The sequence below is a fragment of the Thamnophis sirtalis genome, unplaced genomic scaffold (assembly GCF_051295495.1).
Source record: "Thamnophis sirtalis isolate CommonGarterSnake01/CBP01778 unplaced genomic scaffold, rThaSir2_p1.2 scaffold_9, whole genome shotgun sequence".
NCBI classification, from domain to species: Eukaryota; Metazoa; Chordata; class Lepidosauria; order Squamata; family Natricidae; genus Thamnophis; species Thamnophis sirtalis.
Window position 1 is genome coordinate 80292908 of NW_028261389.1, and position 18408 is coordinate 80311315.

The following is an 18408-nucleotide window of genomic DNA, read 5'->3' on the forward strand; positions in this document are numbered from 1 at the left end:
TGATCTCACCCAGCAGCTTCATGTAAATATTAAACAGGAGGGGGGACAGGACCGAACCCTGCGGCACCCCATAATTCAGGGGCTTAGGGGTCGATCTCTGCCCTCCGACCAACACCGACTGCGACCTGTCCGAGAGGTAGGAGGAGAACCACTGCAGAACAGTGCCGCCCACCCCTACTTCCCGCAGTCGTTGCAGAAGGATACCATGGTCGATGGTATCGAAGGCCGCTGAGAGGTCAAGGAGCACTAGGACGGAGGCATGACCTCCATCCCTGGCTCTCCAGAGATCGGTCAGCGCGACCAAAGCGGTTTCCGTGCTGTAGCCAGGCCTAAATCCCTTGGAGGTCTTCTAGTCCAACCCCCTGTTCAAGCAAGAAACCCTGTACCATTTCAGACAAATAGTTATCCAAATTCTTCTTAATAATTTCCAGTGTTGAGAATAGCTACAACTTCTGGAGGCAAATTGTTCCATTGATTAATTGTTCTATCAGGAAATTTCTCCCTGCACATATGAGCTGGTCATTCCCGACTCTTGGGGGCGATGCTCATCTCTGTTTCAAAGCCGAAGAGCCAGCGCTGTCCAAAGACGTCTCCGTGGTCATGTGGCCGGCATGACTCAATGCCGAAGGCGCATGGAACGCTGTTCCCTTCCCATCAAAGGTGGTTCCTATTTTTCTACTTGCATTTTTACACACTTTTGAACTGCTAGGTTGGCAGAAGCTGGGACAAGGAACGGGAGCTCACTCCGTTACGCGGCGCTAGGGATTCGAACCGCCGGCCTTTTCGACAAATTCAGCATCTTAGCCACTGAGCCACCGCATCCCCAGGGGGGTGTATAAAATACTATAAAATATATAACTGTGGTGACTTATCTCAGGCAACAATTCCTGCCCCCACCCCTTGATTTTTGCAAGAGGCAAAAAAGATAGGAGACTCGGTTTGAAATCTATCCGAGTGCAGAAATTTTTGCTTTCAAAGAAATCCCCGTTGCTTCACGCAATCCCAGATGCTTCCCCCCCCCCCAAAAAACCCCAAAAGGGGAGCCGGAAAGATGAAAAAGCCAGTTTTAAATTATATAACACTTTATTGCAGCATCGGCAAAGATCAGATATCAGAAGCTGGTGAAGATCGGGGGTGTGTGTGGCGTGGTTGCTGACGGTGCGCGCGGCATGTGAAATGTTACAAGTCGTACAATCTCGTTTTTTTTTAAAACTCTACATGCAAAGAACTCGGTCAAAAAGAATTCCAAAGCGGCGAGGAAAAAAACGAAAAAAAGGAAGGAACGGAAAGGAAAGGAAAGAAATAAAAAAATCCGGACCGCCTACGGATGCGTCCTTCGAAACCAAATGTACTACGCGCTACATGAAAAGCCAACGAAAAGGAGGAGGAGGAGGAAGCAAAAAGAAGAAGAAAAAAGATATTCCCACCCCCACAACTATAACTAACAAAAGAAAGATTGTCCAAACGGCGTGGGGGAAAAAATAAAACCTGACCGGAAGGAAACTTTTTTCATCTCAATTTAGAAAAATAAAAATTCTACTTTTCTGCCAACTATTTTTATTTCCTTTTTTTATTTTTTCTTCTTCTGGGTTTTTGTTTTTTTTTCCGTTTTAAATATGTCGTCGACACAAGAGGCTGATCAACCTATGAAAGTCAACAGGACATTCAGCTCCACTTCCTGGCGTCTGTCTGTCGTGCTGACTGGCACATTTTGGTTTTCTGTTTTTTGTTTTTCAATGATGAGCTCCCCTCTTCGAAGACCCTCGGCTGGTGTCAGGCTGTTCAAAGCAACTTTTGGTCAATGTGCTCTCTCTCTCTCTCCCCTCTTTCTCTATCCCTTCCCCACTCCCCACTTTCCCATCTCCCTGCCACCTTCTGGAGAACGTCCTCGCTTCCTCCTTTCTGGTTCCGTCACCTTCTCTCGCTAGCATCCCCACGCAACCTGGAACAGACCCCGCTTTTCCTATCAGGCCAACATCGCCTTCCACGGAAAATCATCTCGCGTTTTCGTAAATCAGTCGCCGTTTTGCTTCTCCTGGGGGGGGGGTCGTGGGTGGGTGGGGGCTTTACTAGTCCTTCTCTAGAGCTGGCTTGCTTCCCTCCCAAAGAAAGCAGTGTCTCCTGGCACACCGCCACGCGTCGTTCCGCGAAACGAATAAACTCTCTTAAGTTTATCATTAATTAATTCTTATTATTTTCCCCCACCCCAACCCTGCAGACCAAAATTCTCTCTCTCTCTCTTTTTCTCCCTCTCTCCCTCTCTCTCTCTCTGTTCCAGCATAATCCATCTTATTTACTTTTTTTTTTTTTTTTGAAGTTGCTCTTATATTTTAAGTTGTTAACTGAAGTGCTCCACTGGTCAAGTTAACCATCTCATTTATTCCATCCTCATGAAAAGGTTAACCCCTCGCAGCACACGGTATATCCGTAACAAGATGCGCTTTTTTTTTGCTTTTTTTTTCTCTCTTTTTTTTTTTTGGTTTTTGATAGGCCATGACTGGAAGCTTCCACTATTTCTGTTTTTTGTTTTTTTGTTTTTTGTTTTAATAAGAGGCTGGTGCATCCTGCTCTATACGGCCCCCAGCCTGCCCATCGCTCAACTCTCTTGAAGACTGACATGCTCAGATGTGTCCGCTGCTCTCGGTTTAATTGCTGGAGGACTCCACTAATCCACAACATTGGAGATACGGGACCTGATGTGAGATGACTCCTGCGGCTGGATCAACGCCTCCTGGGGAGGACAAGGAGGAAAAGGGTCAGAAGGATGGCAGGAAGCAGCACCACAGGTGGAAGGCGTAGACATTTTGGTGAGGCAACGACATTTAGGACTGTAAGGAGCCCCAGGCCGCTCCTGAGTGAAGGAGTGGAACGTCTGCCAGTTTGAACTGAGGTAACGGAATGTGAGGTGGAAACTGGCAGTTGGAACAGAGTTCTTTTCAGATGAGGAGGGGGAGTAGAACTCCTTAGCAACTTAGCCTGTTAATTACTGTATAAGAAATACTAATGATCTGATGGCCGTATGGAAAAATCCTTTCTTAACGAGCACCTGGAAGCCAAGAGGAACATATGTGCCAAATTTCAAGATTGCAGGCTTTACGGTTCTGGAGATTCCGTGATGAGTGAGTGGTACTTGGCTTTTAGATAGATGATAGATAGATAATAGATAGATAGATAGATAGATAGATAGATAGATAGATAGATAGATAGATAGATAGATAGATAGATAGATGATAGATAGATAGATGATAGATAGATGATAGATAGATAGATAGATAGATAGATAGATAGATAGATAGATAGATGATAGATAGATAGATAGATAGATAGATAGATAGATAGATAGATAGATAGATAGATAGATAGATATAGGTAGGATTGATTTATTGAGCGTACGAGGTGGTGCAAGCCCTCATGCGTGAACGTTTATTTCTCTTCTGTCCTCTTCTCACCGTACGCTAAATAAGTGATAATTTCAGTCATGGTTTCAGCCAAAAGAAAGAGATCTCAACATTGGAGTGAATTCTGCTCTGAGGTTTTCAAGGCAGACTTCTTGGGTTCCAGAGAAACTGTCTTCTTGCTCAAGGATACTATTATCCCTTTAAAAATTAAAAGTCTTCTCAGTTCTGAAATCAGGAGCGGTGCAAAAACCGAAAACCATGGAATAATCCCACGTTATTCCCTGGATCAGGGGTGTAAAACTTGATTTCATTGAGGGCCGCATCAGGGTTGTGTTTGACCTCGGGGGGAGCGTGGCATGATGTCACTCGTGTCGGGGGGGCGCCTGTGACGGCCCGAGCGCTCTGCCAGCCAAAACGGGCTCCCGAACTCCGTTTTCAGCTGCAACGGCTTCCTGCAACCGTCCGCCAGCGAAAACGGAGCTCAGGAGAGCCACACGCAGCCCTCCCGAGCTCCATTTTTCAGTGGCAGAGGCACCGCGGGCCAGTCCTTCGCTGTTTCCAGGGTGTGGCCTGCGGGCCGGGATCTAGGCACCCCGCAGGGCCTTGAGTTGGGACACCCCTGCCCTGGATCCTTACCTTCCACCAGTTTTAAAGATGAGATCGGCATTAGGTGCTCCCTTAGGATGCTGGTACCGAGGTCGCCGTTCTCGGTTTGTATTTGCTGGAGCCGGCCGCTGAGCCAAGGATTGCATCATTTCTGCAGGTGAAAAATTTGTGGGTTTTTTAAAGAAATAAATTGAAAGGTGAGGGAGAGCACAGACCCATTCTGAATGAAAAAGTGTGCCGGGGGTGTTTCTAGCAAGTATCAGGAGCCCCCCAATCCCCTCAATGAACGGATCCTGCCATTTGATTAACAACGAAAAGGTTCTTGGGCAGAAATTTGCAATTGTTCAGGGTTGGGAGAGAAGATTACAGCAGTGTGTAAAACAATCACAACTAAGGATCCACTTCCAGTGTAAGGACAGGTCCATTGCTTTCTCCATTGTGATGTTTTCTTTTAGTGTTTTATTGGATTTTTATTTTTAAACCACCTCAATACCTGAAGAGTGTGGCCTCTGGATAGAACTCATATTAATAGAAATAACAATAGTCAATTGTTACATTAATCAAACTTGTATAATCCTAATATTAACATACTTGATTGTTTTAGATATTCAGTGTTTCCACGTTCCATTCTAATGTCAATAATCTTCTTAAACATGCATAGGTAACGCCATCCTTCAATCTCTTGTCTTTCCATCTAGTTATTACTTATATGTAGATATTACAACTGCTTAAATTGCCTCTAATTCTTTCTTCTCCCTCTATTCTGACTTCTAATCAGGTCCACTCTTACTAATCCTAATATTAATGCACATATTTAATTAAGACACCGCCCTTATAAAGATGCATATTCTTATTTCTACCTTTATTTCTAGTTTTTAATCAGACCATCATTATATTAGAACAAAGAAAGAAAGAAAGAAAAGGGAAAAAATATTTTCTATCATCTCTTGCCCGTTTTAATACTTCAGTTCTTATTCGGGTTTTTTTTTGGCTTTTGTCCCATACTCGTCTCTTGAATCCTTGTGTCAGCCTCTGCTTTGCTGCTGCTTCGGCTGCTATTGAAACGGCGAGGGGGGGGGGCATGGTATTTGGGAGGGGTTTACTAATTGTGCTGGAGGAAGATTCTGGAGTTCTGCTGCCTGTCGGACTACGCATGCGGAGGGGTTCCCGCCAAGGCCAACCTCGACATTCCATCTTGGTGATGCCTTTCGAAGTTATCTCACACCTGACACTTGGGAGAATTATGATTGGACTGCGCACGGGGATGCCAAGGGGTGGGGAATGGGTTATTCTATATATCATTTGCTTTCGAGCCTAAATAATCAGTCTTCGCTTTGCTACGCTTCTGATCATTTATAATTAGTAAAAGTACACTTGATTTCTATCAATGGACTTTCGTGGTTTTCTTTCCCAATTATTCAATGAAGAGGTGCTGACACCTTGTCTCTATCAACATCTGTATCTTCATTATACCTTTTTCTCCCATTTCTATCCTCCCAGGCTGCCAGATCTTCAAAATATTCACCCTTACCTCTTTCTCCCTTTCAAAACCTTTTCCAGATTATCCAATTCCGGTGCCATTTTTATATATTTTCCCCCAAAAAATTGTTGTCCTCTTGGTTTATTTGGGGATTTGTCTGTTCTAGCTTTCCCACCATTCTTTCCGCTGCCTCGTCTCTTTCCTGAACTCTCTGACCTTCAGTTATTATTGTTCATGGTCTCCTTGTCCTTCTATAAGACAAGAGATGTCTTTTCTCGCAATTTGGTGCATTGGCCAGGAATCGAGACGTCCGTCTGGAGGAGGGGTCTTCGTCGGCTCTCTGGGGGTACCATCGCTTAATTTTATCAGCGATCCAGAGGATGTGAAATTGCTTTTCCAGAGGGATTGGATGGACTAAATTGGATGGAGGCCTGGACAAAAGGATTCTCAATCATGAAAGACAGAGAATCTTTTTGCAAAAGCTTATACAATTGTACCTTAAATAAATATGCTTTTTATGGTTTATGGTCTCCTTGTCCTTCTGTAAGATAGAGATTTATTTTCTCACATCAGTCATTGCCAGCTGTGTCATTTTCTTCCCCCTAATTCGCCACCTCTGCCTTGGATTAAGTAGATCTTTCTCCATTGCAATTTGGATGGTCACTAAATCAGTGGCTGCAAGCCGAGAACTAGCGGTATAAAGCTCTGAGCAGGGGCCTCCCTTACCTTTTTTTTTCCTGTTAAAATGTTTTTATTTTCCATTTTTCATTTTCATACAGTCACGTATATACTGTGCATAACCGGGGCCATACAGCATTAAACAATAATCACAGCAATTCCTCTTGTCAACAATAACCCCAGAAATATAAATAAAATGAAACTCAAACTCAAATAGAGACCCAATATACCTCTTCCACTCTCCATACACTTCTTTCTTCCGCCCCGCTCCAACTTACTATCTTCCCTCCATCGTTCCCCTCTACCCTACTTCCCCTCCCCCTCTACCACTCCTGGGCCTCCCTCACCTTGATAGTCCTCCTGTTCCTGCCGCTCGTTGATGTCCAAGGTGAGCTTTTTCATCCTCATACGCTCTTCCTGCTCGGCCTGCTGCTGGTTCCAGTGGTTTGCGGCCAGTTGGGAGGACATGGGCACGTTCAGGATTTTGAACTGAAAGAGCAGAAGCCGGTCTAAGAATCCAAAGAAAGGAAGACTTTCCTGACTAAACGCCGCCTTGCAGGCCCAAGGGAAGGGAACCCGGGAATTATTCTGTCACTGGCCCCACGGCGTGGCATGTTACAGGTTCAAGACCTTCGTAATGTGTGAATAGTGGCACGGTGGCCTAGAAGGGAAGACTTGCAGCCTCCAACTTGGGAGGCTGAAAATTCAATCCTAGAAGGCGGTAGAGGTTTCTCGATCAGGGCGAAAAGAGAAAATATCTGCTGTGAACTCCAAGTAGGATTCGGGAAGGGCATCCAGCCAGTAAATGCTCAGTTCTATCCCGTCGCCCTGACTCTATCTCTAACTAAGGGATTTGCAAGGTCGTAAAAAGGGGGGGGGAATGGAATGTGTGACTAAGAGTACAAAAATCAGTCTCTTTAATTCCACCTAATTGCATGAAACGGAGGCTCATCTGGGAAAACCAATCAACATCTGCTTTCTTCTTCTGATAGATAGATAGATAGATGATAGATAGATAGATAGATAGATAGATGATAGATAGATAGATAGATAGATAGATAGATAGATAGATAGATAGAAGGATAGATAGAAGGATAGATAGATAGATAGATATTAGGGAGCAACGACAACCTCATTCCCCAAAATAATTCCTTTGGGAGTTAATCCCACTAACTTCTACATGTAAATGAAGTTACTTTTCCACTGAAAAACTGTGAATGGTGGGGGAGGAAACAGGCCACTGTTTTCTTGTGGTCCAAAAAACTACAATATTAGGTATTGATAAAGGAGAATATTTGTAGTGAGGAGTCCTTGGTGCTCTCTGAGCTTGGTTGAAGGGGGGGAGGGGGAGGGGGAGGAGGAGGAGGAGGAGGAGGAGGAGGAGGAGGAGGAGGAGGAGGAGGAGGAGGAGGAGGAGGAGGGACGAGTGTGGGTTCCTTGGTGCTCTCTTGAACTCGCTTGTTTTCTTGCAAACATTTCATTACCCAACTACGTGACATCATCCGTGCCGATGTTGTTACCTAGTTTAGGTAATGAAACATCTGCAACAAAACCACCAAGCTAGGAGAGATTTTCCAGAAGGGACTGGACGGCCACGTGTCCAGAATAATAGCAGGTAACTTCATCCCTGCAGCCCTGATTACTTCACCTAGTCTGGGGAACAATGAGAGGAAGGAAACCAGAGAGCACCAAGGAACACACACACACACACACACACACACACACACACACACACACCAGTCAAGACCAGGTATCCTCATCGTGCAATCAACCTGAAAGGTCAGGGAATTAAAAAAGGGGCCCACCTGTGCAACCGGGCGTGTCCTCACCTGCTGCTTGTTCCCTTTCCGGGTCAGCATGACGAAAGGCATGGTGTCTCCGGATTCAGACTCCCCCTCCCCGCCCCCCAGGGGAGGTCCTTTCTTCAGCTGGCTCTTGAGGTGCAGAGGGATGGCCACGTCCAGCTGGTGCACTTTCACCGACTCTCCGCTCCTTTGCTGCAAGGGAAGCAATGAAAAGATCTAGAGCAGGGAGGTCTCCTCCGTTGGCCGCTTTTAAGACGGGTGGGACTTCAGCTCCCAGAGTTCCTCAGAGCAGCCGGTTCCTTTGCTGGCCGGACGCCCTTCCTGTCGCCAAGGCATTGAATTTGGTTTCGGCAGGTCATTCTGAAGAGGAGATGTTCAGTTTTGCTGGCTGAGAATTCTGGGAGTTGAAGCTCCCAAGTCTTGCTCAAAAGTTTTATTTCTTTTAAAACAAACATTTCATCATTCCTCAATCAGTAAAACATCGAAGTACAATTTTTTGTATGTCAAGATAGTTCTAGTTTCTAGCCTAATGTATACCCCCTCCCTCCCTCCACCCCCCCAACCCCCCTCCTCCTTTCCCCCCCCCCCGACTTCCCCGAAACCCGTACACGGTATGGATTTTTAACAAACACAGTCTAAAATCTATTGAGAAAAAAGAAATAAAGAAATTAATGACATTCTACATTGACCTTAGCTTCTTCTTGCTGGACTAAACAATTTAAATCATTTCTGATCTTAAGCATAGGCTAACTGGAATTTCTTGGTCCCGTATTTATTTTGTATATAATCAATCCATTGAAGCTCCCAAGTCTTAAAGTGGCCAAGGTTGGAGACCCTCTGAAAAGCCAGGAGACTAGGAGAACATGAAAGAGGGCGCAGCATTCGGCTCAAAAGCTCTTTTACCCTCAACTAGGTGATGATCCGGCCCTGCCCGAGTATTTATTTATCCCAACAACCCTCCTTCCATGAACGTTGCCACAATTTCTAGCGTTGGATTTTCCCCCTGACCAGAGGGAGCCCCCTTGTGGAGTACCATGAAGCTGTTACCATGGCAACTCCGCAGCGCTGTACAGTACGGTAGAAGCCATTAGTTTACAGGTAGTCCTTGCCTTACAACAATTCATTTAGTGACCGTTCAAAGTTACAAACGGCACTGGAAAAAAGAGACTTATGCCCGTTTTTCACACTTATGAAAATTCCCCTGATCCAAATTCGGAGGCTTGGCAACTGACTCGTATTTATGGCGACTCCAAATTAACACAACCGTGTTACTAACTTAACACCTGCGGTGTTACCTAGGAAGGCCAAGCGGTTACCTGGAAGACATAACTGGAATTTTACTTCTAAAACAAAGGAGGGGAAAAAGGAGAGAATTTGGTGAACCTTTTTCCTACTCGGCCTGAATCTCTGCTCGCCAGATTTGAACTGCAGGGTCTCCTCGTTTTACAACAGTTTGTTTAGTGACCATTCGTACTTACAACTGCACTGAAAAAAGCAACTTATGTCTACTTTTCAGACTTATGACCGTTGCATCCTTGCGGTTGCATGATCAAAATTCAGACGCTTGGCAACTAATTCATACTTGTCCTCAGGGTCACGCGACCTGTTTGCCGCCGGTTGGAAGCACTCCCCTTGGGTTGATCAGGGACTTTGTGATGTCTTCCCAGTCACCGTCTCTTCGGGACGGTTTAGGTCCTGCTGGACCGTCCGGGGGCAAAAGTGTCATCGGCGGATTCGGACATCCGAATCCGCACAATGTATCGTTGCGACATTGGCTCCTCCCACTCTCCATTGAGATAGTATGTTGAGGACAACCTGTATTGGCGTTCCCTAGATAAGTCCTTGACTTAACGACCGCAGCCAAGTTTCAAAAGATTGGAACCATTCTACCGCCGCTTCCAGAAGCGGGGAGTTTCGTAAAACGCGACACTTTGCACAACTGTATTAGAAATCAATCCATACCTGTAAATTTTCCAGCATCATTTTATCCAATGCCTGAATAAAATCTTCATCTTCGGCGCAGGGGACCCGTTTCAGTCCACCTCCTTTAATCATTACTTCCTGTTAGATATATATATATATTTTAAAAAAAGAGGATGAAAAAGAAAACAGAACCATTATGGTTTTTTTCGTTTGATGTGTATTTTCTGCCAAGTGGAAAAGGCCAACAGATTGACAGGCACTCTTTAATATTATATTTATAAGCTGCTTAGGTGGTTTCCTTTTCATTTTTACCGCTTGCCCTGCCTCCTCACACTTAAGAGCTTGGCGGTACAGATGCATTTCTCTTCAAGCAATCATACAGTTTGTAGTGTACACAGGTTTGCAAAACAAGGGGATCAAGGAATATCCCTGAACTTTCTTTTACGATTTATCGCACGGTCACTGTGAAATTGTGTGAACGCATCAATGCAATGCATGTTATCTCAGCTTGGAGAGCTTGGCTGCGTTGAATGAGCTTTCCAAAAATGTAAATATTGCAGAATGTACAGCCCATTGCTGTGTAACTTAAGCACGAAATGTGCTGAATAAATTAAATTATTAATGTCTCTGAAATTGAAAAATGTCTTTAGATAAGATTTTTACTCCAAAAGCATTTTATTAAAATAAATTTGGTTAAAAAGAAAACTGATTTAAATTTTTAAAAAATCATTTTAAATTTTAAAAAGCCCATTTAAAAAAAAAAAAAACATCGATTTTTATCCACCCTACTAATCTTTGATCAATAGCTGATCTTTCAATCACATCAGTACGAGGTTGATGTGAAAGAAGTTTGTGATTTTTGCTTCCTGAGGTCTGGAGATTAATGATTATGGCATACTATCTACCTGTACAGATGTTCTCACTAAATCTATTGATAAGATATGATGTGTCTCCAGGTGTTTTTTTTTTCAAACCGAAGAAAATTAACTTTTCCTCCCAAAACTAATTTTGCCTGCGGTCTATTTTAGCACTGTGTTGCCTTTTTGAAATATATATACATATATACCGTGTTCTCTTCGTCCGTTTCGTTCTCCTTATTAGAATCAGTAAGATAATCTGTATTTTCTTCCTCCTCCTCTTCTCCTTCGTCGTCATCATTCTCCGAGCCCTCCTGAAAAGATCAAGAGATTTAACATACAGCCCCAAAGTCTCATTTTAAGGACGAGTTGCGCCAATGATTACCTTCAAAGCTTTTGTGCACAAGCTTTGCTGAACTTAATCTAAGAACTATTAGAACCAAGGAGGAATTTCCTGACAGTGAGAACAATTAAACAATGGAACAGAAGTTGCCTCCAGAAGTTGTGAGTGCTCCAATTCTGGAAGTTTTTAAGAAGAGATTGGAGAACCATTTGTCTGGAATAGTATATGGTTTCCTGCTTGATCAGGGGGTTGGACCAGAAGACCTCCGAGGTCCCTTCCAGCTCTGCTATTCTATTCCATTCCATTCCTCTCTTCTATTATATTCTTATTCTATTCTATTCTATCTCATCCCATCCCATTCCTCTATTCTATTCTATTCTTATCTTGGCAATCGTTCCAGAGCTATTTCAAAATTCACTCCGAACTTAATTATTCAGTCGAGTTGTTCCTGACAGAAAAATCAGAAGGGATGAGATTCTAATGAAATCTGCATACAATGGATCACAGAATCACAAAATTACTGACATTCTCAACTGGATTTCAAAAACTGCCCTTCAACAATATTTTATTTAATAAATTATCACAGGATATAAGCTGTTTCAAGTAGAGTGGTTTATGTTTTATTATTATTATTATCATCATCATCATCATCATCATTATTATACTACATATATTCTGTGAACCACCCTGGGTGGTTTTTATATATATAAAATGGCTTTGTTGTGTGAGTGAGTTTGTGTGAGTGAGTTTGTGTGAGTGAGTTTGTGTGTGTGTGTGTGTGTGTGTGTGTGTGTGTGTGTTCTCCAACATAACTCCATAACAACCAAACTTGGTACACAGATGAATTACTCTCTGGAGAAAAAACACTGTGGGGGTAAGACACCCCTTACACCCCTCGGGATGTGTGTGTGTTCTGTTAGGATACAGCCTGTTGTGCCTTAAAACGGCTTCTATAAGTACTGCCATAAAATGGCTTCTATTGTACAGTGCAGTGGAGTTGCCATGGTAATGGCTTCGCAGTACTCCACAAGGGGCGCCATCTGGTAAGGGGGGAAATCCAACATTATAAATTATGTTTGGTCCGGACATCCTCCCCCCCCCCTCCCTATAAATAAATACCTGGGCAACGCCAGGTTGTCAGCCAGTTATATATAAAACAGATATTTGTTTGTGAATTGGGAGCAGTCGGACAACAACTGTATTTAAGAAAGTTAAGGAGCAGAGAGCATCACCTCCTCCTCTGGCTCGTTTATTTCGCTTTCATTTCCAGATTGTTCTTCAATCTCTACTCCACCTTCCTCTTCGTCCTCATCCTCCTCCAGGTTCTCTCCTTCAGTCATAGAATCCTTAGAATCTTTGTCATTCATAAGACCTTAAGTGGGAAAGGAAGAACAAACAAATATGTGGGTTTTTTTTTTAATTAAAGTTTTACAAAGAGTAGAAAAATGAAACACAGACCAATAAAGAGAGGGAGAGGGGGAGGGAGGGAGGGAGGGAGGGAGGGAGGGAGGGAGGGAGGGAGGGAGAAAGAAAGAAAGAAAGAAAGAAAGAAAGAAAGAAAGAAAGAAAGAAAGAAAGAAAGAAAGAAAGAAAGAAAGGGAGGGAGGGAGGGAGGGACAACGAAAGAAGGAAAGAACGAGAGGGAGAGACAAGGAAGGAAGGAAGGAAGGAAGGAAGGAAGGAAGGAAGGAAGGAAGGAAGGAGAGAGAGAAAGCACGGGAGGAAGGAAGGAAGGAAGGAAGGGAGAGGGAGGGAGGGAGGGAGGAAGAAAAGAAAGAGAAAAGTTTCCAATTTACTTTGCAGTAAGTATTAAGTACAATTACAAAATAATTTCTTACTCTATGATTACAAAAAAGCTCACTTTTTTACCCAGAGGTTTTTACCCCAGAATCAAAATCACAAATCCTAAGTGCATTTTTTCCATTTGACGCAAAAAGTCTATAATAGGTTTTCAGATGGACATAAATGTAGCTTTTTTTCCTCTCGGGGGAAAAAAAAGAAGTTAATTTAACCCTCTCTGTAAATTCCATCATTCCTCCATGGTGGTTTGTGTCAAACCCACAACTTTTGAGCGTATTAATAGTCTCACTGCAGTTGTTCGTGATTTTTTTTTTCCAGTTGCCTATCCTTAGTCTCTGGAGGCTAAGAAAAGTCTTTGGCTTCAGTTGTAAGAACAAGAAACAATGATGAAGGCAAGGCTTTTTTTGTGTGTGTGTGGGGGGGGGGAATCCTAAAATTATTATCTGGCTTAGTTACAAGGCAGTTGACAGCGTTGAAATCAAAGGGACGTACCCTGAGCTACACCAAGCTGCATAGGATGAAATCGCTGTCATGCTGAGTATATGGTGTGTCTGTTTGAATAGCAATAGCAATAGCAGTTAGACTTATATACCGCTTCATAGGGCTTTCAGGCCTCTCTAAGCGGTTTACAGAGTCAGCATATCGCCCCCAACAACAATCTGGGTCCTCATTTTACCCACCTCGGAAGGATGGAAGGCTGAGTCAACCTAACAACAACAACAAAGCAACAACAACAAAGGAAATATTATCATGGGGATTTGTTTTTTATCTACAGCCACAATTTGCCTTCTGGTTACTCAAATTACGCGCCTGAGGGCAGGACAAGAAGCATCGGATGGAAACTAATCAAGGAGAGAAGCAAACTGGAACTAAGGAGAAATTTCCTGACAAGTGAGAACAATTAACCAGCGGAACAGCTTCCCACCAGAAGTGGTGAATGCTAAGCAAGGTGGTTGTTAAGCGAATCTGGCTTCCCCATTGTTAAGAAGGTCGCAAAAGTGGATCACGTGACCCCGAGGCACTGCAATGGTCATAAATAGGAGTCAATTGAAAAGTGTCTGAAATTTGACCACAGGATCATGGGCCTGCAACATTCGTAAGAGGGGAGGGGGGGGGTGTCTCATTTTTTTTTAGTATCGTCGTAACTTTGAATAGTCACCATGAAAACAAGACCAGGGAAACCCCAAGGACTCTTCCAGCTGGTGCCGGAATTGCCATGACCTTGGAAAGAGATAGGTATGGATTTTATAGTGGAGCTTCCGGAGAGAGGACCGTGGTTGATTCGTTCTCCAAGCAGGCCCATTTCAGATCTTGTTCAGATCTCTCTTCAGCCAAGAGACTAGCTGAACCGTTTGTTAAACATATATATATATAGGATACATGGAGTACCCCGCAGGATCATATCCGATAGGGAGGTCCAATTCACTACAAGGTTCTGGAGGAGGGAGTTCATTAAAGTGATTGGGTCATCACAGGGCTTAAGTTCGGCTTTTCATCCGAGTACCAATGGGACAGCGGAATGTGTAAACGTTTTGATTGGGACATATTTCTTGGAAGATTGACAGATTGACCTGTTGTAAGTCGAGCACTACCTGTAGTGGAATATACTTCTTGATGAAGATGAAGATGATGATGAAATTGGATTGAGGGCCATTATTTATTAGTTTCAGTTCAGTTCAGTTTATTATATTTATATGCTGCCCTTTTCCCCCCGAAGGGGACTCAGGGCGGCTCACAACTCGAACCGAGGGAGGGGGATACAGACAAAAATTTAAAAAAACAGCAAGCATAACAATGCATAGTTTAAAAACACACAACAGCCATACCATTTGAGACGGGGGCAACAGCTCTTTAGCCCCAGGCCTGTCGGAACAGCCAGGTTTTAAGGGCTTTGCGGAAGGCCTGGAGGGTGGTGAGGGTTCGAATCTCCACGGGGAGTTCGTTCCAGAGGGTCGGAGCAGCCACAGAGAAGGCTCTCCTCCGGGTAGTTGCCAGTCGACACTGGCCGGCGGATGGAATTCGGAGGAGGCCTAATCTGTGGGATCTAATCGGTCTAGTGGAGGTAATTGGCAGCAGGCGGTCTCTCAAGTACCCAGGTCCAATACCATGAAGGGCTATTAAATTGGTACATTGCCAGATCCGAGGTAGTTTCGCAGCAGCTTATTTTAGATTCAATTAAGCACTTCCTCTCGTCCCCCCCTTATGGACGCAGAGGAAAATTCATACCCACTTACCCAAAGACACCTCAAAATTATAAACAGTACTATCAAGATACCAAGATATCAAAGTGGGAATTTCAGCTCCCTCTGGCCCTCGACGTGGCAGTCTTACCTAGTTTGATTAAGAATTCCCGTTCCAGTTCTTGTACCTGCCTCATGGATTCTTCCAGAGAATTGCAAAGTTTTATTTTCGGTCTCAGGAGTTCTAACGTATCGCTGATCATATAGTCAATGTCTATAGGGAAGGGGTGATCTTTTGTCCATACATCCAGGCTTTTCTTCCACCAAACATACCTCTGCGGGGGGGAAAAAACACACAACACGCACAAGAACAAAAAATATCACCACACGGTAAAAAACACACAACACGCTGGTAAACACCCAGCTTCTCCAGTTCGCCGAATCAGTCGGGAATTTGTTCCAGCGAGCAAGTTAATGTTTGAAAAGTCTTGTATAGAACAACGGGTCGCCTCAAACTTATCAGTGGTTGTTTAAGAGCGAGAATTGTGCAAAATATTTTTACTCCCCTTTCCGATTCTGACGGTGAGAACAATGAACCAATGGAACCGCTCGCCTCCAGAAGTTGTGGGTGCCCCATCAACGGAGGTTTTCAAGAAAAGATTGGACAGTCATTTGTCTGGAATGGTAGAGAATCTCCTGCTTGAACATGGGGCAGGACTAGAAGACCTCCAAGGTCCCTTCTAACTCTGTTTTTCTTTTAAAGCAACAGCAGTTCTACTCTTCAGAAATAGATGGACAACCCTAAACTCTGAAGACCTTTCTTCCCCATATTCTAAACTTACATTTTTTTAAAGTAAGCAAACAATGTAAGTATTTAGATTGTTTAATATAATTAATCAGTGGAACAGCTTGTCCAGAAGATGTGGGTGCTCCATCACTGGAGAATCCATCACTCAATAGCTCCGTCTTCACTGGCAGAGGGTTGCAGGAGGCCGTTGCAGCCGAAAACGGAGCTCGGGAGCCGGTTTTCTCTGGCAGAGTGCTCGGGCCACCACTGGCACCCCTGACATGAGTGATATCAAGCTGGACATGCCCGCCCTGTCCCTCCCCCCCCCCCGAGGTCAAACACAACGATGATGCGGCCCTCAAGGAAATCGAGTTTGACACCCCTTAATGATGCAATTCTTATCTGGGTCGTTTTTGTTCGGTTTTATTTAGTGTGGGAGACAGCATAACAAGGTGGCTTGTAAAGCAAATTGCGTGGTCGGAGGGTTACCCTACCTGAAAGTAGACCAAGAAGCAGTCCAGCTTTCTCTTGCTGGATCCCCTATCGAAGTACTGCCCGCAGGTGTCCAGGATGGTGCAGACCAGTCTAATTCGAAAAAGATGTTCAGGAGGGTCCAGGAGACTCGGCGTGCCATCGGAGTTCACCCCAAACAACGTGAATGAGTACAGAGTCCGAAAGATTACCGCCGATTCGACCATTCTGTAGTTGTACAGCTCGCCGAGGAACTTAGCACTGCTGATCCTCCTCTGGTTAAATTTGGGCTGATTAACCTTCAAAGGAAGAAAAAGAAAGAAGCTGCAAAGTTAGCGTTCTCCCCTTCCGAGAGAAGAGAGTTATTTGTAGCTCAGGGTGGAAATGAGAGGGGGGGGGTCCTAGGTGTTCTCCGAGCTTAGGTTTTTTTTTCTTGGAGATGTGACATTCCACAAGTAGGTTAATATCATCAGTACTTGAAGGTAGTAAGGTTTGTGGGGAGGAGGAAGAAGAGGAAGGGAGAGGAGGAGGAGGAGGAAAAGGAGGAGGGAGGGAGGTAGAAGGGAGGACTGTGGGGGTCCTTGAGGCTCTCTGAGCTTGGATATTTTCTTGCAGACATTTCATAGCTCAACTAGAGAACATCATCAGTAGTAGGAGGAAGTGGGGTTTGCTGCCTGTTTACATACCTCCATGTTTATATGTAACTGGACTGTTTGGAATATGTTTATAAGCAATGGCTCCCACTGTAAACTTTTTTATGAGGACCTCCATTAAATAAAATCACAATAGGTGACATAAAACATGTTCTTTTTTTCTTCCTTAACATAGGGGAGCCATCAGAGAGAATGCGAGATCAAAGCTTTTTCTGATTTCCTGTTTATTCACATTGCAGAAAACTATGTTTCAGCACTAGAGACAAAGAACTTGGCTAGGATGCTACAATACCAAGAATGCAACTATTTAGATCCAAGTTTAAATTTTCTCCTTCTGTAAAGCATTGATACATCATCATTAACGATGGGGACGTAAAACCACAAGGAAAAGTAATTTAAATATACTTCGGCTTTATTTTTTTTAGAGCCGGAGCAACTTTTTAAAGTACTTTACCTCCATCCCTAATCGAATATCCTCTAGAACTCCGTCCACCACGTGAATGCCAACATCCTCTTGGTAAAGGACCAGTCCTGCCAGGAGATTGGCTACACAGTGAATGCTGTTATATTTCACATTCCAAATGTTGATCATGCAGCATATCACGTAATCTTTCACTTCGTGGTCATGCCAAGGCAGTTTGCGCATTTGTCTCAGCACCTGAGCACAAAAAACGTGAAGAACCTTAAATAACTCAAGAGTTTTGGGTTTTTTTATTTAAAAAAAATTATATACATACATTTAGTTGGTTGTTAACACTTTAATTTCACCGAATTTCTGAAGGAGTCATCCATTAAACCCAACTAAAATAAGCCGTGCAATCACGACTGAATAAACTGACATTATTTATGTTTTACTTATCTATGTACATAAAAATGGTGGTGGTGGTAGTGGGTGGTGGGTGGGTGCGTGTGTTCCAGCATAACTCTGGAATGTCTCGAGCAATTTCAACCAAAACTGGTACACAGATGACTTAACTCTCTGGAAAAAAAAGTATTGTGGGGGTAAGATACCCCTAAAACCCCACGAGGTGTATTTTCTGTTAAGATACAGCCTCCTGTGCCTTCAAATGACTTCTACTGTATTGCCGTAAAATGGCTTCTACTGTACAGCGCAGAGGAGTTGCCATGGTGACGGCTTCACAGTCCTCCACAAGGGGGCTCCCTATGATAAGGGGGGAAATCCAACTAGGAATTGTGTTTGGTCCTATAAATACCCAGCTAGTTTACATATAAAAATAACATACAATGTAGTTTTCCCCTTCAACAAAAGAGCAGAGCTGGCTGGAGAATTCTGAGAGTTGAAATCCACAAGTCTTAAAGTTGGCAAGTTTGAAGACCTCTGGTTTAAAATATTTATTGAATAAACTATGTTGTTCTGGAGAATATACACATTAAACTTACTGCAGAAAAACTAGGCAGGAGAATTA

The 18408-nt window shown here is 43.7% G+C and overlaps 1 protein-coding gene across 2 annotated transcripts in view; it reads right to left on the bottom strand.

Moving 5' to 3' along the window:
• Positions 1-1590: 1590 nt before the first annotated feature.
• Positions 1591-18408, bottom strand: part of UPF2 (UPF2 regulator of nonsense mediated mRNA decay) — a 49210-nt gene continuing 32392 nt past the window's right edge. For both annotated transcript variants that reach the window (XM_087722381.1, XM_087722380.1), the window contains 10 exons: positions 17436-17639; positions 16352-16627; positions 15222-15405; positions 12323-12462; positions 10957-11061; positions 9930-10028; positions 7992-8159; positions 6510-6651; positions 4035-4155; positions 1591-2731 (listed from right to left, as the gene is read on the bottom strand). In XM_087722381.1, coding sequence (XP_087578507.1) covers positions 2722-2731; positions 4035-4155; positions 6510-6651; positions 7992-8159; positions 9930-10028; positions 10957-11061; positions 12323-12462; positions 15222-15405; positions 16352-16627; positions 17436-17639 — 1449 coding nt within the window. In that variant the 3' untranslated portion in view covers positions 1591-2721. The remainder of the gene's footprint in view (positions 2732-4034; positions 4156-6509; positions 6652-7991; positions 8160-9929; positions 10029-10956; positions 11062-12322; positions 12463-15221; positions 15406-16351; positions 16628-17435; positions 17640-18408) is intronic.